At 41.7% G+C, this 24,408-nt stretch overlaps 1 protein-coding gene across 13 annotated transcripts in view; it reads left to right on the forward strand.

Annotated features, from left to right (window-relative positions):
• The first annotated feature begins 6,189 nt into the window (after window positions 1-6,189).
• nwk (nervous wreck) overlaps window positions 6,190-24,408 on the forward strand; it is a 563,357-nt gene continuing 545,138 nt past the window's right edge. For all 13 annotated transcript variants that reach the window (XM_070096788.1, XM_070096797.1, XM_070096793.1 and 10 more), the window contains exon 1: window positions 6,190-6,330. In XM_070096788.1, the coding sequence (XP_069952889.1) occupies window positions 6,310-6,330 (21 nt within the window). In that variant the 5' untranslated portion in view covers window positions 6,190-6,309. The remainder of the gene's footprint in view (window positions 6,331-24,408) is intronic.

A 24,408-nucleotide genomic window follows, 5' to 3' on the forward strand; every position in this document is an offset into this window, starting at 1 on the left:
AACCACCAGTGATACTAGTGTTAAAACCACCAGTGATATTAGTGTTACAACCACCAGTGATACTAGTGTTACAACCACCAGTGATACTAGTGTTACAACCACCAGTGATAGTGTTACAACCACCAGTGGTACTAGTGTTACAACCACCAGTGATACTAGTGTTACAACCACCAGTGGTACTAGTGTTACAACCACCAGTGATAGTGTTACAACCACCAGTGATACAAGTGTTACAGGAGAATAACTTATATAACATTTTAATTATATATTGGTTTTAGAGGCATGTCGAAGCGCTAAACCCGTTGGGGTCATGCGGGCCTGAGGGGAATGGGAGGTAATGAGGTGTGATCCATGGAGGCGGAGAGTAACTCGTTCCTTGCATTAAGAGCATTTCACCAGTATTAACACTGTTTGAAGGAGTGTACTTCTTGGTGTACATGTACTTCTTGGTGTACATGCACTTCTTGGTGTACATGTACTTCTTGGTGTACATGTACTTCTTGGTGTAGATGTACTTCTTGGTGTACATGCACTTCTTGGTGTACATGTACTTCTTGGTGTACATGTACTTCTTGGTGTACATGTACTTCTTGGTGTACATGCACTTCTTGGTGTACATGTACTTCTTGGTGTACATGCACTTCTTGGTGTACATGTACTTCTTGGTGTACATGCACTTCTTGGTGTACATGTACTTCTTGGTGTACATGCACTTCTTGGTGTACATGTACTTCTTGGTGTACATGCACTTCTTGGTGTACATGTACTTCTTGGTGTACATGCACTTCTTGGTGTACATGTACTTATTGGTGTACATGCACTTCTTGGTGTACATGTACTTCTTGGTGTACATGCACTTCTTGGTGTACATGTACTTCTTGGTGTACATGCACTTCTTGGTGTACATGTACTTCTTGGTGTACATGCACTTCTTGGTGTACATGTACTTCTTGGTGTAGATGTACTTCTTGGTGTAGATGTACTTCTTGGTGTAGATGTACTTCTTGGTGTAGATGTACTTCTTGGTGTACATGCACTTCTTGGTGTACATGCACTTCTTGGTGTACATGTACTTCTTGGTGTACATGCACTTCTTGGTGTACATGCACTTCTTGGTGTACATGTACTTCTTGGTGTACATGCACTTCTTGGTGTACATGCACTTCTTGGTGTACATGTACTTCTTGGTGTACATGCACTTCTTGGTGTACATGCACTTCTTGGTGTACATGCACTTCTTGGTGTACGTGCACTTCTTGGTGTACATGCACTTCTTGGTGTAGATGTACTTCTTGGTGTAGATGTACTTCTTGGTGTAGATGTACTTCTTGGTGTAGATGTACTTCTTGGTGTACATGCACTTCTTGGTGTACATGCACTTCTTGGTGTACATGCACTTCTTGGTGTACATGTACTTCTTGGTGTACATGCACTTCTTGGTGTACATGCACTTCTTGGTGTACATGCACTTCTTGGTGTACATGTACTTCTTGGTGTACATGCACTTCTTGGTGTACATGCACTTCTTGGTGTACATGCACTTCTTGGTGTAGATGTACTTCTTGGTGTACATGCACTTCTTGGTGTACATGCACTTCTTGGTGTACATGCACTTCTTGGTGTACATGTACTTCTTGGTGTACATGCACTTCTTGGTGTACATGCACTTCTTGGTGTACATGCACTTCTTGGTGTACATGCACTTCTTGGTGTACATGCACTTCTTGGTGTAGATGTACTTCTTGGTGTAGATGTACTTCTTGGTGTAGATGTACTTCTTGGTGTAGATGTACTTCTTGGTGTAGATGTACTTCTTGGTGTAGATGTACTTCTTGGTGTAGATTCACTTCTTGGCGCACATGTACTTCTTGGTGTACATATACTTCTTGGTGTACATGTACTTCTTGGTGTACAAGTACTTCTTGGTGTAGATGTACTTCTTGGTGTAGATGTACTTCTTGGTGTAGATTCACTTCTTGGCGCACATGTACTTCTTGGTGTACATATACTTCTTGGTGTACATGTACTTCTTGGTGTACATGTACTTCTTGGTGTACAAGTACTTCTTGGTGTACATGTACTTCTTGGTGTACAAGTACTTCTTGGTGTAGATTTACTTCTTGGTGTACATGTACTTCTTGGTGTACATGTACTTCTTGGTGTACAAGTACTTCTTGGTGTAGATTTACTTCTTGGTGTACATGTACTTCTTGGTGTACATGTACTTCTTGGTGTACAAGTACTTCTTGGTGTAGATTTACTTCTTGGTGTACATGTACTTCTTGGTGTACATGTACTTCTTGGTGTACAAGTACTTCTTGGTGTAGATTTACTTCTTGGTGTACATGTACTTCTTGGCGCACATGTACTTCTTGGTGTACATGTACTTCTTGGTGTACATGTACTTCTTGGCGCACATGTACTTCTTGGTGTACATGTACTTGGTGTAGATTTACTTCTTGGTGTACATGTACTTCTTGGCGCACATGTACTTCTTGGTGTACATGTACTTGGTGTACATGTACTTCTTGGTGTACATGTACTTGGTGTAGATTTACTTCTTGATGTACATGTACTTGGTGTAGATTTACTTCTTGGTGTACATGTACTTGGTGTACATGTACTTCTTGGTGTACATGTACTTGGTGTAGATTTACTTCTTGGTGTACATGTACTTGGTGTACATGTACTTCTTGGTGTACATGTATTTGGTGTAGATTTACTTCTTGGTGTACATGTATCTCTTGGCGTACATGTGCTTCTTGGTGTGCATGTACTGCTTAGTGTACATGTACTCATTGATGTACGTGTACTTGGTGTGCATGTACTTAGTGTACATGTACTCCTTGGTGTACGTGTACTTGGTGTGCATGTACTTAGTGTACATGTACTCCTTGGTGCACGTGTACTTGGTGTGCATGCTCGTGTATATATTCTTGATGTGTGTCCTTAATATACGTGTACGCCTTGGCGTACGTATATTTGGTGTCTGTGTACTATTTTGTGACAGTGTACACTTTGTTGCAAGTATACTCTGGTGTGCTTGTTCTCCTTTGCATGTTTACTCTGGTGTATGTGTACTCTGGTGTACGTGTACTCTGGTGTATGTGTACTCTGGTGTACGTGTACTCTGGTGTGTTCTATTGTGTACGTGTACTCTGGTGTGTTCTATTGTGTACGTGTACTCTGGTGTGTTCTATTGTGTACGTGTACTCTGGTGTGTTCTATTGTGTACGTGTACTCTGGTGTGTTCTATTGTGTACGTGTACTCTGGTGTGTTCTATTGTGTACGTGTACTCTGGTGTGTTCTATTGTGTACGTGTACTCTGGTGTGTTCTATTGTGTACGTGTACTCTGGTGTGTTCTATTGTGTACGTGTACTCTGGTGTGTTCTATTGTGTACGTGTACTCTGGTGTGTTCTATTGTGTACGTGTACTCTGGTGTGTTCTATTGTGTACGTGTACTCTGGTGTGTTCTATTGTGTACGTGTACTCTGGTGTGTTCTATTGTGTACGTGTACTCTGGTGTGTTCTATTGTGTACGTGTACTCTGGTGTGTTCTATTGTGTACGTGTACTCTGGTGTGTTCTATTGTGTACGTGTACTCTGGTGTGTTCTATTGTGTACGTGTACTCTGGTGTGTTCTATTGTGTACGTGTACTCTGGTGTGTTCTATTGTGTACGTGTACTCTGGTGTGTTCTATTGTGTACGTGTACTCTGGTGTGTTCTATTGTGTACGTGTACTCTGGTGTGTTCTATTGTGTACGTGTACTCTGGTGTGTTCTATTGTGTACGTGTACTCTGGTGTGTTCTATTGTGTACGTGTACTCTGGTGTGTTCTATTGTGTACGTGTACTCTGGTGTGTTCTATTGTGTACGTGTACTCTGGTGTGTTCTATTGTGTACGTGTACTCTGGTGTGTTCTATTGTGTACGTGTACTCTGGTGTGTTCTATTGTGTACGTGTACTCTGGTGTGTTCTATTGTGTACGTGTACTCTGGTGTGTTCTATTGTGTACGTGTACTCTGGTGTGTCCTATTGTGTACGTGTACTCTGGTGTTCTATTGTGTACGTGTACTCTGGTGTGTTCTATTGTGTACGTGTACTCTGGTGTGTTCTATTGTGTACGTGTACTCTGGTGTGTTCTATTGTGTACGTGTACTCTGGTGTGTTCTATTGTGTACGTATACTCTGGTGTGTTCTATTGTGTACGTGTACTCTGGTGTGTTCTATTGTGTACGTGTACTCTGGTGTGTTCTATTGTGTACGTGTACTCTGGTGTGTTCTATTGTGTACGTGTACTCTGGTGTGTTCTATTGTGTACGTGTACTCTGGTGTGTTCTATTGTGTACGTGTACTCTGGTGTGTTCTATTGTGTACGTGTACTCTGGTGTGTTCTATTGTGTACGTGTACTCTGGTGTGTTCTATTGTGTACGTGTACTCTGGTGTGTTCTATTGTGTACGTGTACTCTGGTGTTCTATTGTGTACGTGTACTCTGGTGTGTTCTATTGTGTACGTGTACTCTGGTGTGTTCTATTGTGTACGTGTACTCTGGTGTGTTCTATTGTGTACGTGTACTCTGGTGTGTTCTATTGTGTACGTGTACTCTGGTGTGTTCTATTGTGTACGTGTACTCTGGTGTGTTCTATTGTGTACGTGTACTCTGGTGTGTTCTATTGTGTACGTGTACTCTGGTGTGTTCTATTGTGTACGTGTACTCTGGTGTGTTCTATTGTGTACGTGTACTCTGGTGTGTTCTATTGTGTACGTGTACTCTGGTGTGTTCTATTGTGTACGTGTACTCTGGTGTGTTCTATTGTGTACGTGTACTCTGGTGTGTTCTATTGTGTACGTGTACTCTGGTGTGTTCTATTGTGTACGTGTACTCTGGTGTGTTCTATTGTGTACGTGTACTCTGGTGTGTTCTATTGTGTACGTGTACTCTGGTGTGTTCTATTGTGTACGTGTACTCTGGTGTGTTCTATTGTGTACGTGTACTCTGGTGTGTTCTATTGTGTACGTGTACTCTGGTGTGTTCTATTGTGTACGTGTACTCTGGTGTGTTCTATTGTGTACGTGTACTCTGGTGTGTTCTATTGTGTACGTGTACTCTGGTGTGTTCTATTGTGTACAAGTCTGGTGTACGTGTACTCTGGCGTAAGTGTAATCTTTAGTGTACGTTTAGTGTGCGTGTGCTTTGGTTTGTGTACACTGGTATATATACTTGTACTTTGATATACATGCACTCTGGTGTTGTACTCTGGTGCTAGTGTATTCCGGTGTTGGTGTATTCTGGTGTTGGTATACTCTGGTGCTGGTGTACTCTGATGTTGGTGTACTCTGGTGTTGGTGTGCTCTGGTGTTCGTATACTCTGGTGTTGGTGTACTCTGGTGTTGGTGTACTCTGGTGTTGGTGTACTCTGGTGTTCGTATAGTCTGGTGTTCCCCTCAAGGAAGGTTCCTTGATGTTGGTGAGGGGCTCTTGATTTAGGGAATTGGATCTGTGCTCCAGTTCCCCGAATTAAGCCTGAATGCCTTCCACATCCCCCCCCCAGGCGCTGTATAATCCTCCGGGTTTAGCGCTTCCCCCTTGATTATAATAATAATAATAATAGTCTGGTGTTGGTGTACTCTGGTGTTGGTGTACTCTGATGTTGGTGTACTCTGGTGTTGGTGTACTCTGGTGTTGGTGCACTCTGGTGTTGGTGTTCTCTGTGTTCGTATACTCTGGTCAGAGAGAGGGGTATCTTCGGTTATAATAAGATTGGGTGGTATCTTTTTGTCATTCACTGGGGATAACTGGCCCAGTAACACAGCGTCCACCCAGTACACGCGGCAGGAGTCCACCCAGAGGTATGCAGTAGTGATTTACTGCAAAATGAATACAAGAGAAAGTGTGATCTTGGTGGCAACCATGTCCACCTCCCCCGCTGCCTGGATCGTTACTGGCTCTTCCTCGCGCCGCTCTTACCCACCCCTCCAACCGGCTACTGTTTTATCGACATTCGTATTAGTTGGTTTTGATTGTTAAATATGGGGATTACTGGTTTGTAAATTGATGCGGGTTGATCCGCAGCGGTGATCGGGGAAGGAGGAGGGGATAGAATGGCGGGCGGTATGCGGGTGGTATGTGAAAATCAGCAAGGTGGAGCGAGTGTGTGCGGGGAGGGGGAGGTGCGGCTGGAAGAGCTACAGGCTAGGGAGTAGTATGGTAGCCAGTGTGGAGGTGGGGGAGCACTGGTGAACTGTGCACCACCTCAAACTTCTCAATACAATATAAACACTCAGGTTAGGATTAATGTCAGGATGCAGCCACCTCCAAGAAAGGTAAGTCTAGGCCTGGAGGCTCTCTCAGCCCTCCTCCGCTCTCCTTTCTCGGGTTATGACTCAATTATTCTTTTTTTCTGGTTGGGCGAAGATAAATGAGCTGGAATTGTGTGGTTGAACATTAAACATCGTATGAAGCAGCACACAGTAGCACTCATAAAGGCAGAGTTTTGAGGCCTCTGACACTTCTGGGGTTGACTCAAAATTATTTATTTTTGACTAGGCAAAGATGAAAGACCTAAAATTGTTGAAATTAATTCAAGAACTAAACTTCACATGAAGCAACATAACCCACGACGACTGATTGTGGGAGCACCGTGGGTGATGTGATTGTGGGAGATGAGCACCGTGGGTGTTGAGTGTGGGTGATGAGCACCGTGGGTGTTGAGTGTGGGCGATGAGCACCGTGGGTGTTGAGTGTGGGCGATGAGCACCGTGGGTGTTGAGTGTGGGTGATGAGCACCGTGGGTGATGAGCACCGTGGGTGATGAGCACCGTGGGTGATGAGCACCGTGGGTGATGAGCACCGTGGGTGTTGAATGTGGGTGATGAGCACCGTGGGTGATGAGCACCGTGGGTGATGAGCACCGTGGGTGTTTGCGGGCATCAGGTGAGAAGTCTTGCCCACCGTGAGGTAGATGTACACATCTCAGCTACGTAGGCGCGGGAGACGTATCCCACAGCAGCCTGCAACACTACACTCAGTGTAGTGTTGCAGGCAACTGCACGTCAACACCCTGCATCTTGCAGTGTTACAGGCTCTGTAACCCTCACTCTGGCTCTATAACCTTCACTAGCTCTTAATCGTTCATGATATAGTTGATGAATTATAAAATAATAGTATCCTGTGTGTCTTTGTCTAGCATTAGAAATACAAGAACCTCAATGGAAATAAGCCACTGACTCTTTTTGGGTTATCGCAGGTAATTTACATTATGATAATTTTAATTATGTGTACCTGTCCCTAAATAAACTTACTATTATGAGAAAAGTAAATAATGAATCTGAATGTTATAGGAATGCTGTTAGAAGCCTGAGTAAATTTATAACCCACTATAACATGAACGTTGAGAAGTACGTTCTGGAGCAACTTGCAGTGTAAACTGACTGATGTTTACGATTTGGTTACAAGTACTTCTGGTAGGTTGGCAGATACATAGATCGAACTAAATGCAAAATATGTGATCAGCCATATGGTCACTTTTTTTAACACCTTTGTGTTTAATTTCCACTTTTCGAAGATTATAGTGATAGTATAATAACCTGTATGTCAAGATATGTTATTAATGAAAATAAGATAGTCATAGTATTTAGAAAATTTCTTAAATTTTCTTGCAGCAGATAATGAACTGTAAATATAAATCCTCATATACTCCTGTAAACCCATTTATGGCCTAGTTCCTAGGCCTTTCATGTATCCATATGCTTCTGCGCTATCCTCCACAGGATAGATAAGGGCTGAACAATAAACTAGCCGCTTCGGCGGCAAACTCGAATCTTTGGCTCTGAGCCCTCACTCTGGCTCTGTATCCTTTACTTTGGTTCTACAAATCACTCTGGCAATATAACTCACTCTGGCTATATAACCTCACCCTGGTTCTATAATCCTCACTCAGGCCCAGTAACACTTAAATGAAGGGTTGCTACATGTTGGTGAAGTGCTCTTGATCCAAGAAATTATACCTCCAGTTCCTTGGATCAAGAATTACTACCTCCCATTTTCCTAAGCATTGTATGATTCCCCATCGGGTTTAGCGCTTTTCTCTAATTTACTCCTTCAAGGAGGTGTCTTAAGCGAAGGGATCTTTATTCAAATAATTAGAGCTACTCTTCCCTTGGATCAAACCCGATTACCTCCCATTCCCCAGGCGCTATATGACTCATGCGGATTTAGCGTTTTTTTGTGAATATAATAATCCTTAAAAGATATGTTAATTATCACGGCTTGAAGTTGTCACGTATCTAATTAATATTAATATTGACGATTTAGAAAATATTTCTTCAGCACCTGGAACGAGCTAGTTCGGTCTTTATTGTACCAGGAATGGGACAATTTGGTCTTTACTGTACCAGGAATAGGACATTTTGGTCTTTACCAGGAATGGGACAATTTAGTCGTTACTGAATCAGGAATGGGACAATTTGGTCTTTACTGTACCAGGAGTGGGACAGTTTGGTCTACTGTACCAGGAGTGGAACAATTTGGTCTTTACCATACCAGGAATGGGACAATTTAGTCTTGACCAGGAATGGGTAATTTGGTCTTTACTGTACCAAGAATGGAACAGTTTGGTCTTTACGAGGAATGGGACAGTTTTGTCTTTATTGTACCAGGAATGAGACAGTTTGGTCTTGACCAGGAGTAATAATAAAAATATTTATTTCTACAAGTACTTGTAAAATGTACATGTAAAATTACATACAGAAAGTCCCTGGTTATGCAGAGCATTTTGGGCAAATTAGGTCAGTTTTGTTCCTAGGATACGACCCACACCAGTCGACTAACACCCAGGTACCTATTTTACTGCTAGGTGAACAGGGATAGCAGGTGTCTTAGGGAAACACGTCCTAATGGAACAGTTTGGTCTTAGCTGTACCAGAAATGAGACAGTTTGGTCATTACTGTACCAGGAGTGGGACAGTTTGGCTTTTACTGTACCAGGGATGGGACAGTTTAGTCTTTACCAGGAAGGAAACAGTTTGGTCTTCAATGTACCAGGAAGCGGACAGTTTAGTCTTCAGTGTACCAGGAAGCAGACAGTTTGGTCTTCATTGCACCAGTATGGACACAGTTTGGTGTTCGGTGTACCAGGATGGAGACAATTTGGTCTTCAGTGTACCAGGAAGTGGACAGTTTGGTCTTCAGTGTACCAGAAAGCAGACAATTTGGTCTTCAGTGTACCAGGAAGCGGACAGTTTGGTCTTCAGTGTACCAGGAAGCAGACAGTTTGGTCTTCAGTGCACCAGTATGGACACAGTTTCGTGTTCACTATACCAGGATGGAGACAATTTCGTCTTCATTGTACCAGGAAGCAGACAGTTTGGTCTTCATTGTACCAGGAAGCATACAGTTTGGTCTTCAGTGTACCCGGAAGCAGACAGTTTGCAGTTCACCAGTTTTTGTACGACCCGGAACAAAAATAAATAATTCTGAGCTACACCGACACACTCCCCAGTTTCTTTCAGTTATTTTCCATGAATAATATTGAATTCTTGCAGTCGGAGGTGTGGTAGAGGGGGTGGCAGGGTGGTGGCCTGTTTGGCAGGGTAGTGTATGGGGTGGCAAGTTGGTGGGTGGCGGGATAGAAGAAATGCATGCTGCAGGATAGAAAGGAGGGGGTGGAAAAATAGAAAAGTGGCAAGTGGGAGGGATGCTGGATAGAAAGATGATAGGAATGCTGGGTAGCAGGATAGAAGGGTGATAGGAATGCTGGGTAGCAGGATAGAAGGGTGGTAAGGTTGCTGGGTGGCAACATAGAAGGGTGGTAAGGTTGCTGGATGGCAGGATAGAAGGGCGGTAGAGATGGTGGGTGGCAGGATAGAAGAGTGGTAAAGATGGTGGATGGCAGGATAGAAGGGTGATAGGGTTGCTGGGTGGCAAGATAGAAGGGTGGTAGAGATGCTGGGTGGCAGAATAGAAGGGTGATGGGGTTGCTGGGTGGCAGGATAGAAGGGTGGTAGGGTTGCTGGGTGGCAGGATAGAAGGATGGTAGAGATGCTGGGTGGCAGGATAGAAGGGTGGTAGAGATGCTGGGTGGCAGGATAGAGGGTGGTAGAGATGCTGGGTGGCAGGTTAGAAGGGTGATAGGGTTGCTGGGTGGCAGGATAGAAGGTGATAGGGTTGCTGGGTGGCAGGATAGAAGGGTAGTAGGGTTGCTGGGTGGCAGGATAGAAGGGTGATAGGGTTGCTGGGTGGCAGGATAAAAGGGTGGTAAGGTTGCTGGGTGGCAGGATAGAAGGGTAGTAGGGTTGCTGGGTGGCAGGATAGGAGGGTGATAGGGTTGCTGGGTGGCAGGATAAAAGGGTGGTAAGGTTGCTGGGTGGCAGGATAGAAGGGTAGTAGGGTTGCTGGGTGGCAGGATAGAAGGGTGATAGGGTTGCTGGGTGGCAGGATAAAAGGGTGGTAAGGTTGCTGGGTGGCAGGATAGAAGGGTAGTAGAGATGCTGGGTGGCAAGATAGAAGGGTGGTAGAGATGTTGGGTGGCAGGATAGCAGGGTGGAAGAGATGAGAGAGAGAGTGAACTCTTTCCCTTTAATAAACACAAAACATTAAAAAGTCGAGGGAAAAGTATTAGTCAATGTGTGGAGTGATGCGGCAACTGAACTTTGTGAAGGGCTTGAGAGAGTGGGTAGAGGGGGTGGAAGAGCATGGGTTGGGGATGACCACATGATGGGGTGCGTATGGGCTAGAGACATGGGGGAATATAGGGGGAAGGAGTTTTCCCATACTTTGTACTTTGCCATCCATTATGTGAGCAGATCAATAGTGCGTCTTGAGTCCTCGTGTGACCACACACTGGTAGTGACCACACTACTTCAAGCTTTTATTGGTCGCACTTCTACAGTTTTTTTTTTTTTTTTGAGTGGTGTCGTTGGTGTACTGCTGGTGAGGGCACACCTCTAAAACTATAGTAGTGGCTTCACGCTCTAGTCCTTTAATGTTCACTAAAAACACAAGGGAGATAAACGTGTTTGAAAAAAAATTGTGGTGGTATTGGAGCTACCGCTGCTGCTGTTGCTATTGCTTTCGCTTCTGCTACTTCTCCTGCTGGAATGGTGGTGGTGGTTATTCTGCTGGTGCTCTTGCTGTAACTGTTGGTGTTGTTGTAGATATACATGATTATCAAATCATGTGCTAACAAGCAAACGACCTCAGTGGATGATCTTAAATTTTGCTTTATGATTCTTAAAGATTGTAGGTCACACTACGAAATCCAGCCACGTTTCGTGGGTGGAAGACAAAGGTCAAGTGACGGGAAGTACGACAGTGAAAAAGCTGTCACGATTGTATTGAGGAATAATTTTCTTTTATAATATACTGAGAAAGGTAAGGATGGAATAAGCTGGTACTAATAGTCACGTTAGGAAGACGAACTCTTTTATGTTCGTTGTTTATCAGAAAGGGAGTGACCAGTTTCATCAATGTAGTGTTGAGTGCAAGATCAATAAGTAGAGTAAATAGCGTGGTGTTCCACTCTGCCCCATCTTTTATAGGGGCTCGCCCTCGCTTACTCGGGCCTCTTAGCTTGCTAGAGCTTTCACTCTTTTTCTTGTTTTTTTTTATCAACACCTCTTTACTCTTAGAACTTCAGTGAAAGAGTGGGGCCACAGCCGACCTGTAAGATGGTTAATCTTAATGTAGTCACCATTGTTCCACTTAGTGTGTCACTCTTATTAGAGACTGTAATGAAGGATTGCTCCATCTCTCTAGTCCAACTGATGTCTTCATCTTATTTATCTTTGTGTGGATTTTGAAGTTTTTTTTACAAAGTAACTACTATTCTCAAACTGTTGATGTTATTGTCTCGACCTTATCCTTTGTAGTTGTTAATCTTTTTATGGAATATTTTGAAACTATTGTTCTTCCCACTGTTGGTTTGCGTCCTCTCTACTGTTGTCTTATTTGACAGAAAAAAATCACCTGACGTAGGTCTTTGTCATGAACCGTTTCAGTACTAATAAGGCACACGTGGTTTCTAAAGATTTGTGAAGGTAGGGTAGCCATTGACACTACGGTGGGCCACAGCAACGGTGACCACTGGCTTACCTTTACTAGACTCAGTGGCCTGAGTGCTCTGGCTTCTCCATGTAAATTATGTTTTCACTCTCCTTATGATTTTATCCTCTTCCAATTCCATTTGTTGCTACATGTATCAAGTTTAAAGCTGAATGAGAGTATCATGCATTACGGTCTTACCCTGATATTCATGTCCACTGCTTTGTGTCTGGCTTTTCTTTATGTCTACCGCAAGCTTGAACAAACTGGCATGTGCTTTCAATACATTTCCTACGATGCACAGTGTATTAAGATAAGAACCCTTCGCTCAGTGATCCTAAGTTTATTGACTCAGGCATTTCAGCTCTTAGCTAATATTCTCTCTTCTTAACTATCCTCATTGCATAAACCTTGAATACTCTCATGAGCATTCCAGTAAAGACATTTGTACTTTCATATTATATTTATAATTATTGATAATATACAATACCGACAAGCTGTATGGCCCTTGTGGTTTAGCGCTTCTTTTTTATTATAATAACAATACCAACAAGTTGATGAATAAGGCACATGTGCAGCACTTGGGTATCATTATTACAGAAACGTTTTGCCTAAACAAAAGGTTTCTTCAGTAGGATACCGGCAAATATAACACCGGAGACAGTAGAGAAGCGAAGAAGCCTGATGTGCAGGCGAAAAGTTTTTACAGTAAAGATATTTGTAAAACAAAATTTTGGTAATGCCATTCGTCCTCTGTAGGGGTGTGTGCCAAAGTGTCTATCGGTGGTCTTGGCTGTTTTATGATATCGGTATCGGTGACAAAGTTGCCAACTCAAGCCGATACTTTTAAAAATATTAATATTGTATATAAGCTTAAAAAGTGTAAGAATAACATTTTACTTGACAATTGTGAGGGTTACTCACATACACGAACACAGTACTCTCCGTCACATGTGACTCAGGGATTGAAAAACTAGACGCGTTTCACTTGATAAGTAATATACAAAGAAATTGTAGCCAGCATTCCTAGAGCAGCACGTCACAGACATCTGCTTCGGGGATCATTTTCGTAAATCACAAAAAGTTGTATGAAAAACAACTGCACTGATATTCATGTTATCAGAAATACAAAACAGAAATAGACAAATATATGGCAGAAGCGTTATTGCTTAAAGAAGGAAATCCAGTAGAGTGGTGGGAAGAAACTATGGCAGTTCTTCCATCTCTGGTAAATCTAGCCAGTAAATGTCTGATTTCACCCTCTTCAGAAGTAAGTGAAAAAATGTTCATTATTGGAGGGAGGTCAGGTTAAGTAAGGTTTGTTAGGAAACAGGATGAGTGTTTTTTGGCTCCGGTCTTAGTCATGTGATGAACCCCAGCTGGAGCTTTTGGTCATCTGACCGAGGCCTTCCGCTGGTTTACCGGTCCACGCCTTTAAAAATTCTGTTTTCAGCAAACCCTCAATTCTTTTGTTTGGCGAACATGAAATTCCCCCATCAGAGGGTGTTCAGCAGGGTGACCCACTCGCTCCACTTCTCTTCTGCTTGGCAGTAAGAGAACTAACTTCAAGCCTGCTCATCGAACTCAACATCTGGTACCTGGATGATGGGACTCTGGCGGGTACTGAAGAGTCCCTGCTAGAGGACCCACGACTGATGAAGACACAGGGAGAAGCCTTGGGACTCATCCTCAATCCCTCCAAGTGTGAAATCATCACAACGAACCAGGAAATAATCAGTGCTGTGCGAACACTCTTCCCTGAAGTCTCTACTACCACTCCAGCCAGGAGCACCCTTCTGGGAGCACCGCTGGGTAATTGGGCCATCGACACAGTCCTCAAGGACAAACTGAATGACCTGAAGAGACTGGAGGAGAGAATAAGAGATCTCGATGCCCGGGATACCCTGTACCTCATTACAAGGTGTCTTACTCTGCCAACCTGAGGTGTGCACCCTCTTCTGACAACCCAACACTCAACGAATATGAATCAATCCTGAAATCAATCTATAAGAAGGCACTGAATCTGTCATTGGAAGATCAGCAATGGGATCAGTGCAACTGGGAGGTATAGGGGTACATAAACCTTTCCCTGTCTTCGTGTTTGGCTTCCAGTGGACTAGTCAAGGAGATTGTACCCGAACGCTTGAGAGGTGTGGTAGGAGCTCAAGACCCAAGGTTCATTGAAGCAGCGGTGTAGTGGGACACCCTTGCCGACTCCTCCAGTAGACCAGCTCCTCCCAAAGAGCACAAACAGTCCCACTGGGACAAAGCGATCATGGAAAATATCGCCAACACAACGCTCACCAACGCTTCAGGAAAGGACAAAGCTTGTCTCCAGCGGTGAAGGTACTGCATTCAGGAGATTTCCTTCTAGCTGTTCCCAGTTCCACTATGGGCACTTGATTCGACCCACAGGCCATTCGGATTTCTGTTGCTCTTCGCCTAGCTGCCCCCATACTCGCCGAACATAGGTGTATTTGCGGCAGGGCGACGGCTGATCAATTTGGACTTCATGGTCTCGTGTGTCACACATCAGAAGGGAAGTATGCTAGACATGAGATCAACGACATCATAAAGAGAATCCTCGCCACAACACGTTGCCCAGCTCAACGGGAACTCCAAGCACAGAGGTCTGACGGAAGTCAAAAGCGTCTTGATGGAGCCACTATGCTACCCTGGAAGGATGGAAAGCAGATTGCCTGGGACTACACCTGTGCTGCCACAATGGCAGACACCTACTTGCCATACTCCGAAACTGAAGAAGGTGGAGCTGCCAGCTACAGGGAGACCCAGAAGACCCGCAAATATGAGGGCCTTCCCCCTTGCTATAACTTCATCCCAAAAGGGTCAGAGACCCTTGGAGCATGGGCATGTGTTCTCTAAAGTTCCTCAAAGAGCTGAGTGAAAAACTCATCATAGAAACCAAGGATCACAGGGTGGCCAGCTTCCTCTTTCAGAGACTCAGTGTTGCGATCCAGAGGGAAAACGCCTGCAGCATTCTAGGCACGCGGCCCACCGCCGGGGATCTGGACAAATTATTCGAGATGTAGCTCTGAGATGTTGTCTGTGTTAGTCTACTCCCTATTGTATTTTTGTCAATATACTTTTCTTTAAATAAAGTCTACAATGAATATAGAATATAGGGAGTGGTAGGAGAAGACAATATTCAAACAGCTCCAAGGAGAACCTCGAGTTTTCCCTGAGGATGAGGGTCCCCAGGACAGTTTCAGAGGTGGTACCTCCCTATATTATATATATATATATATATATATATATATATATATATATATATATATTTTTTTTTCAACAAGTCGGCCGTCTCCCACCGAGGCAGGGTGACCCAAAAAAAAAGAAAGAAAATCCCCAAAAAGAAAATACTTTCATCATCATTCAACACTTTCACCACACTCGCACATTATCACTGTTTTTGCAGAGGTGCTCAGAATACAACAGTTTAGAAGCATACACATATAAAGATACACAACATATCCCTCCAAACTGCCAATATCCCAAACCCCTCCTTTAAAGTGCAGGCATTGTACTTCCCATTTCCAGGACTCAAGTCCGACTATATGAATATATATATATATATATATATATATATATATATATATATATATATATATATATATATATATATATATATATATATATATATGTTTTGCATATTCTGAAATCACCTGTTTACTGTGATCTTATTGCATATATATATATATATATATATATATATATATATATATATATATATATATATATATATATATATATATATATATATATATATAATTTTTATATTCCCGCATTAGAATAGTGTCTTTTTCTCTATTTTTCAGTGTGTTTTTTCAAAGTTTAAATAACTTTAGCCGACACATTTTCAGTGTACATTTTAATTTAACTTAATAATATAGAAAGGTTGTTATGTACAGAACTATAATTTTGGATTTTCAGTTTCCGGTTATTACATTAATGTACTTTTTTCTTTCATTTACAGAAATTTTTTTAAACCTTTAAATAAGCAATATTATAAAAGTCTTTGATGGTTGAGTTTCAGGTATAATATAAACGGAAATTATTCATTCTTTTGTTATAATAATTATTTTCTGATTATGACTTCATCATATTACTGTATATGTAGATTATTATTTGTTGTTGTTTTTAAGTGTTGCGGGAGTGTTTGTAATTACTGATGAGTAATGATATTGTCATCTTAGAGACATTAAATTAGTTAATGTTGAATTTCTCTGGGTTATTTAAGTAATATTGAGCAACAAAAATTTCGTTATATATTGCATATAGTTATCATAATTTTGAAAATAAAAGCATTGAAAAAAGTATCGGCCTAAAATTGAGAATCGGTAATGGTATCGGCAATAGGACGTAGTTTTAACCACAGATTTGGTAAGTTGGGGGAGGAAGAAGAATAGGTAAGGATGGAATGTGGAAAAAGTGTGGGTGGGGGGAGGTAAGAGGGGGGTTAATAAAGGTAAGTGACCTAACCACTTTGGTGTATTTTAATAAAGGTTTGTATGTGTTGTGCTATTCATGATAATCATAGGATGGGGTATACTACGGTACCCGTCAGCAGCACACCTGTGTACAAATTGCATGCATGGCTGTGAATTTGTAGTATCAGCAAAAACTTTTGGCATCGTCCCGTCTCAGGGCAAATGCACTTCGAAGCAGCAGTGTGGCTCCACACTTCTCTCACCCACACGTCAGGTAGTTACCCAGTTTCCTGCTTGTCTTGCCCTAACACTTCGGTGAAAATAGCCGCCCTCTTTCTGGCAGTCTTAACGAAAATTATTCCCCTTGCCTAAAAAGGATACCCAAGTGTTGCACATGTCATATTAGTGTTCGCCTTGCTGGCACTAACAGCATTCTTTTCTGTCATGTTAAGATCATAACCGTTCCATAAGCTGGGTCTTGGGCAACACTAGAAGGGAGCCGTCTTAATGCGGGTCAAAAAATTGTGATACGGAGAACCGGAGAAATCTCTTTCCCGTTTCTTGCATCGACTCTGATTCCATCTCATCTTCCATTCTATTGTGGCAACATTTCGCTTTTCAGGAGCTTTGTGAAGCCGTTACGGTAACATCTTCCATTTTTCCTAACGTTGTATGAACCCAATGGGTTTAGCCCTTACATATTACTGTAATAATAATAATAATGTTCTGTCAAAACTATGATCTTTTCGTCTTCACAGACGTCAATGCTTTTGAATATTGCATCGCGGAAATGACTGGATGCAGTGTTTGAGATATATGTGTGGGGTGAATATTACGAACAGTAAAGTGATGTGAAAGTATTGTTTAGGGAGCTGAAGAGGGGTTGAGATGGCTTGTTCATTTAGAAAAGGAGGAAGACAAGTTGATTCAGGAGGGATATAAATCATAGCGCATTGAAGGGTCGTCCAGTACATTAAAAGGTTATAATCATAACCATATTTTTAAAGGGGTGGACCGGTAAGCCAGTGGAAGGCCTCGGTCAGATGACCAGAGGCTCCAGCTGTGGGTCATCATATGACAAGACCCGCGTCAGAAAACACTTGTCCTGTTTCTTGAGAACCCTAATTCCTACCTACCAAGCGTCGTCCCAGAAAAGGGTGCGGGGGGGAGGTCGTTTTGATAAGTAAGGGATTGAGTATAAGGTAGGCGTGTGTGAGCGTAAATCGATGTGAAGATGCGAGGTTTTTGGGATTTGACGAGCTATTGGAGTGTGAGCAAAGTTATACAGAAATGGATTCAAGTGTAGACGTTCTGCTTCAGTAGTTCTTCTAAACATTACCCAGGAGCTGGGTCTTATTGACATCAGGAGGGAGGCAGCCTATATGGGAGTGTGACATATGGAGAATAAAATGTAACATACTCGTATCATGCCGCACCAGTGTAACACTGACATCAAGAACATCACCGTTACAACATTATCAAGTGATCTCAAAACCATACACGTTAGTCTGACTTCGAAAGACATCAAAAACCTCACCAGTGTCACAGTGACATCAACACATCAACCAACAGTTTAGCTCTGAATGAAATGAAAACATCACCAATCAGTGTAACAGTAACATTAAAAAATTAGCCATCAGTGCGACAAAGTTGAGTGACATCTTCCTGAATACTAAGATGGCGGGTTTACGACTAACATTCCACATAACGCTCGTAGCACACTGCAAGTGTGTTAAGTACCACACATGATTCACTCCCTACAGATACTGATCCCAGGTGAATGAACGAACGAACGAAAGTTCAGGTAAGATCCCAACTGGGATGAGTGGGGAAGACTGGACAGACGTAGAATAGTGCTGGAGAGGAGTGTTCTTAGTCGTAGAAATAGAACCAGGGCTTAACCCAGCAGCGAGGCGATCGTGGGACAGATATTGAGAAGAGAAATTCAGGCTCTTCTGTTGGGACTCCGGTGGGGTGAGCGGGGAGGAAGGGACATGCGACGTTTAGCGCTAGAGAGGAGTGTAGAACTGCCAGGTGAATAAAAAAGTAGTAATATTAGTAGTGATAGTAGTAGTAGTGGTAATAGTGGTATTATTATTATTAGTAGTAGTAGTGGTAATGGTGGTAGTAGTAGAAGTGGTAATGGTGGTAGTAGTAGTAGTGGTAATGGTGGTAGTAGTAGTAGTGGTAATGGTGGTAGTAGTAGTAGTGGTGGTAGTACTACTAGTAGTAGAAGTATTAGTAATAATAATAATGTATAATTAGTTTAGAATTAGTTACTCCAATTATTCTTTAGTTAAAATCTTAAGGTGTTTATATTCTGTAATCCACAGATGCTTAACTCTTTATATCAGCATTTGTGTGCTGCAGTAAGTATGACCCCAGCGGGTTTAAGGTTTCTTCGCGAATGCACTAAATTAACTCGGAAAGTAGTATAATTAAATATTTTGATTCGTAAATACTTGGACACTCGTAGCTCAATATGTAATAGCACCTGAGGGCCACAGTGGAAGGACCCGAGTTCAATCCTGTGAAGGGTGGAGGCGTATGGGCAACTTTCCTGTTGCTTTTGTTCATCTAGCAGTAAATAGGTACACAAGTAAGTTATTGTGGGTGGCATCCTGCAAATTATAGGCAGTGCTGAGTATTATTGTGTGTGGCGTCCTGCGGATAATAGGCAGGGCTGGGTATTAGTTGTTATGGGTAGCGTCCTGCGTCCTGGCGTCCACTGCAGGTGGCAGTATATTTTAGACAGGTCTGGGCTCCGCAATAAGCTGAACCACTATAACAGTTCTCAGCTTGTAAATTCAGTGGCGGAGAAATGATGTGGATGGATATTGTCATGAATTATTCTCTTCAAGTAGGACGATGTTATTTTCAGTCTCATCTGCATTCACTGAGCATAGAAAGCAATAGTGTGTACTCACCGAGTTGTACTCACCAAAATGAGGTCGAATTTTACACTGGCTTCGCCCGAAATGGCCCGGCATGTTAGTGGTTTTCTTTATACTTAACAACACTATATAAAATATAATCAAACATTGTAACCTTTACAAAGAAATAAAATTTGTTTGTACATTGACCTACATAAATTCGACCCTCTTGGTCAATATAATCTAAAAATATGCGTGTAAACTCCTGAAGTTCTCTAAGCATTTTCACTGTGGCATTTTTGTATAATTTACTGTGTCATTTTTGTATAATTTACTGTGTTATTGTTGTATAATTTAGTTGCACGTTGATATCGCTCCTGCCATCATATTTACTCTTGAAACTCAAACTCAAAAAACGTCTTAACATCTTCACTTTGGTTCGTCTTGGCTTGTAGCCTCCAGCTGTCTTGTGTATGTTAAACAATCTTTTCCAGTCCACCTTCTCAGTGACTTGAGTAGCTGTGTGTCAGACTATCGGTATACATCGGTGGGTATCGGGTAATTTTGATGGCGTTGGTATCAGCGCAAAACTTAATATCGGTATCGATGTCGGCAAAAAATTGGTATCGTCCCAGGGCTACTTATGAGTATCTTGTATGTCGTGATCATGTCTTCCCTGGTCGTATGTTATGATCATGTCCTCCCTGGTCGTATGTTGTGGTCATGTCTTCTCTGGTCGTATGTCGCGGTCATGTCTTCCCTGATCGTATGTCGCGGTCATGTCTTCCCTAGTCTTATGTCGCGGTCATGTCTTCCCTGGTCGTATGTCGTGATCATGTTTTCCCTGGTCGTCTGTCGCGTTTATGTCTTCCTTTAGCTTCTCCTTGGAGTGCACCTCTTTCAGTTCCAGAACTAGTATGGAAATACTTTCTCTAGTTTCTAGTCATGATTAAGTGTGGGGTTCCAAGCAGGTGCTGTATATTCGGATAAGCCTAATATATACCGCATAAACAAGTGCTCTATATTCGGATAAGCTTGATACATATCGTTAAAAACTGTCATTAATTACTGTTATCCCCAAAATTCACTCCTGTGTTTGTTAGTCTCTGGTGATATACTTTTGCATTAAACTCACCTTTGGGTTTTTCTCTTTGAGTTAAGTTTGCAACCTCTGTCACCCAGTCTGTACTCTGTTTCATGTCTTCTTCCCACTTTCCTAATATTCGTAACCTCTTGTTTGCTGGGCTGGAATTCTAGTTGCTATTTGCTTGGCCAGTCCTGCAGTTTGTCCAGGCTAGATTGCAGCGTATCTTTGGTAACTTCAATTTGTATTTTCATTAACATCACATCTACAAAAAAGGAATGCATAAACATTTCTCTCTTCAGACATATCGTTTCCATGTATCAGAAACAGTACCGATTCCAGTACTGATCCTCGTGAAACCCCACTTGTCTTTCCGAGACTTCCTCTTTAAACATCGTACTCTGTTTACTTGCCTTGTATGACCTGCGAGAGATGGTGTACGCTGGAAGGAACCTGTGTCAGTTTGTACAGAACCGATTTTACCGTTTTTCACCGAGGGGCAGAATTTATAACGCATTTACGACACCTCTGTTTCTGTGTTCTGATTTCTAGCTGCTTTAAGGAAGTATAGTACGTGTATGAAATCCGTGTCCTTGGCAGTGTTTGTATTAGGGACGAAATGAACATGGACATAATGAGAAACGAGGACCAAGAATGTATCGTTGTGAGGAATTAGTGGCTATAGAGTGGAAGTGATCATAGCGGTGATTATGTGCATAACTGTAATTCTAAGTGTACTTGTGTACTACACAGACGTTGTCTAATATAAGAAACCCAGACTACTTGTTACTTGATTTTATCTCTGTATTTACACCTTGATGGGTTCAGTATTTATAAAAAATTTATTTATAAATTTATTCGTTTGTGCGTCTTAGGATATATCTTCATTTTAATTAATTGAATGTGGATAAATATTATATATATATTTTTAAGTATCCCCGAAGGGGTACCATTAAGTGGTTGACATTTTATTCCTTCCTTCAGGTTTTTTTGTTTATAACCTCAGAATGCCTCATCCGATCGGCTTCAAATTGTTCATGCTGGTTATTGTAATTAGGCAATGCGTTATATGGAACTTTTGGCAAATGCAGTTGCTCTCTGGTTAAATTTTATATAAAATATTCTCGATTTTAGTTTCTTTGAGATATCTTGAGAAAGCCACTTCTGATTGACTTCAAATTTTCAACACGAGTGTATACCACTAAGACTGACATTGTTATTGAAGTGTGTAGGTGCCAGTATGCTAATTTTGTTCTTAAAGTTATCTGGATTTTTCTATAACATTCCTAGGGTACAGAAATATACATGGACGAGTCTTATTAGGCCGGCGTGGTAGAGTGGCGAGAGCACTGGCTTGCTAGCTTTATCACTGGCTTGCCATGGGTTCGAATTGTTTCCATTCTGTGAGAATAGTTAATTTTTGAATTGTTGAATTAAGCAATAATTAAAGTATGCGTCTTGGTCAGCTTCAAGCTTTTGCGACTTCTGTGTTGTTCTCAAAGGAAGTTCCATGTTGATATTGTGCAAGCTTTAATTTGCCAGTTTTATTAAACAATTTGGTCTCTGCAGTAACTAGAGAATGCAGCTTTTGTTCCACTTTAAACCATAAAAGGTGGTGTGTCTTACTTAGAGAAAGGTTTGGAATAATTTTAATCAATTTACGTGCCGCCAATTTACAAATTTTATTAAAATTGGGAAATATGAAATACTGACTTTCATGGGATAATTTATTTGCGAATGCTGTATCTGATCGGCATCAAACCTTCAATGCCAATAACTTGAAAATTAATTTTCTGATCATTGGTAAACTTAAACTGCTAGTTTATTCTGGGATATTGGCTTCTGTACGATAACTAGAAAATAACTCTTCTGGTTGGTTTCGAACTATGAAAGCTGATGGAAGGTTCGAAGTGGTTTTGGGCTGTGTAAATGCCAGGTTGCCAGTTTTCTTGAAGAAATTTAAACATTAGTTTTCATAAAACATCTTGTGAATGTCTCTATTGATTGACTTCCAAATTTCAGTGCTTATATTTAATTGTATTAGAAATTTATGCTTCGCTCAGCATCATTCTTGCTGCGAGCTCATGGGTTACAGGGATACCTTTCTTGTATCATGGGTTACAGGGATACCTTTCTTGTATCATGGGTTACAGGGATACCTTTCTTGAATCATGGGTTACTGGGATACTTTTCTTGAATCATGGGTTAAAGGGATACCTTTCTTGTATCATGGGTTACAGGGATACCTTTCTTGTATCATGGGTTAAAGGGATACCTTTCTTGTATCATGGGTTACAGGGATACCTTTCTTGAATCATGGGTTACTGGGATACTTTTCTTGAATCATGGGTTAAAGGGATACCTTTCTTGTATCATGGGTTACAGGGATACCTTTCTTGAATCATGGGTTAAAGGGATACCTTTCTTGTATCATGGGTTACAGGGATACCTTTCTTGTATCATGGGTTAAAGGGATACCTTTCTTGTATCATGGGTTACAGGGATACCTTTCTTGAATCATGGGTTACTGGGATACTTTTCTTGAATCATGGGTTAAAGGGATACCTTTCTTGTATCATGGGTTACAGGGATACCTTTCTTGAATCATGGGTTAAAGGGATACCTTTCTTGTATCATGGGTTACAGGGATACCTTTCTTGTATCATGGGTTAAAGGGATACCTTTCTTGTATCATGGGTTACAGGGATACCTTTCTTGTATCATGGGTTACAGGGATACCTTTCTTGTATCATGGGTTACAGGGATACCTTTCTTGTATCATGGGTTACAGGGATACCTTTTTTGTATCATGGGTTACAGGGATACCTTTCTTGTATTATGGGTTACAGGGATACCTTCCTTGAATCATGGGTTACAGGGATACCTTTCTTGGATCATGAGTTACAGGGATATCTTTCTTGAATCATGGGTTAAAGGGATACCTTCCTTGAATCATGGGTTACAGGGATACCTTTCTTGGATCATGAGTTACAGGGATATCTTTCTTGAATCATGGGTTACAGGGATACCTTCCTTGAATCATAGGTTACAGGGATACCTTTTTTTGGATTATGGGTTACAGAGATATCTTTCTTGGGTCATGGGTTACAGGGATACCTTTCTTGTATCATGGGTTACAGGGATACCTTTCTTGTATAATGGGTTACAGGGATACCTTTTTCGGATTATGGGTTACAGAGATACCTTTCTTGGGTCATGGGTTACAGGGACACCTTTCTTGTATCATGGGTTACAGGATACCTTTCTTGGATCATGAATTACAGGGATACCTTTTTTGGATCATGGGTTACAGGGATACCTTTCTTGGATCATGGTTACAGGGATACCTTTCTTGAATCATGGGTTACAGGGATACCTTTCTTGGATCATGAGTTACAGGGATACCTTTCTTGAATCATGGGTTACAGGGATACCTTTCTTGGATCATGCGTTACAGGGATACCTTTCTTGGATCATGGGTTACAGGGATACCTTTCTTGTATCATGGGTTACAGGGATATCTTTCTTGAATCATGGGTTACAGGGATACCTTTCTTGTATCATGGGTTACAGGGATACCTTTCTTGTATCATGGGTTACAGGGATACCTTTTTTGGATTATGGGTTACAGAGATACCTTTCTTGGGTCATGGGTTACAGCGACACCTTTCTTGTATCATGGGTTACAGGATACCTTTCTTGGATCATGAATTACAGGGATACCTTTTTTGGATCATGGGTTACAGGGATACCTTTCTTGGATCATGGTTACAGGGATACCTTTCTTGAATCATGGGTTACAGGAATACCTTTCTTGGATCATGAGTTACAGGGATACCTTTCTTGAATCATGGGTTACAGGGATACCTTTCTTGTATCATGGGTTACAGGGATATCTTTCTTGTATCATGGGTTACAGGGATACCTTTCTTGTATCATGGGTTACAGGTATACCTTTCT

The sequence above is a fragment of the Cherax quadricarinatus genome, chromosome 55 (assembly GCF_038502225.1).
Source record: "Cherax quadricarinatus isolate ZL_2023a chromosome 55, ASM3850222v1, whole genome shotgun sequence".
Classification (NCBI taxonomy): Eukaryota; Metazoa; Arthropoda; class Malacostraca; order Decapoda; family Parastacidae; genus Cherax; species Cherax quadricarinatus.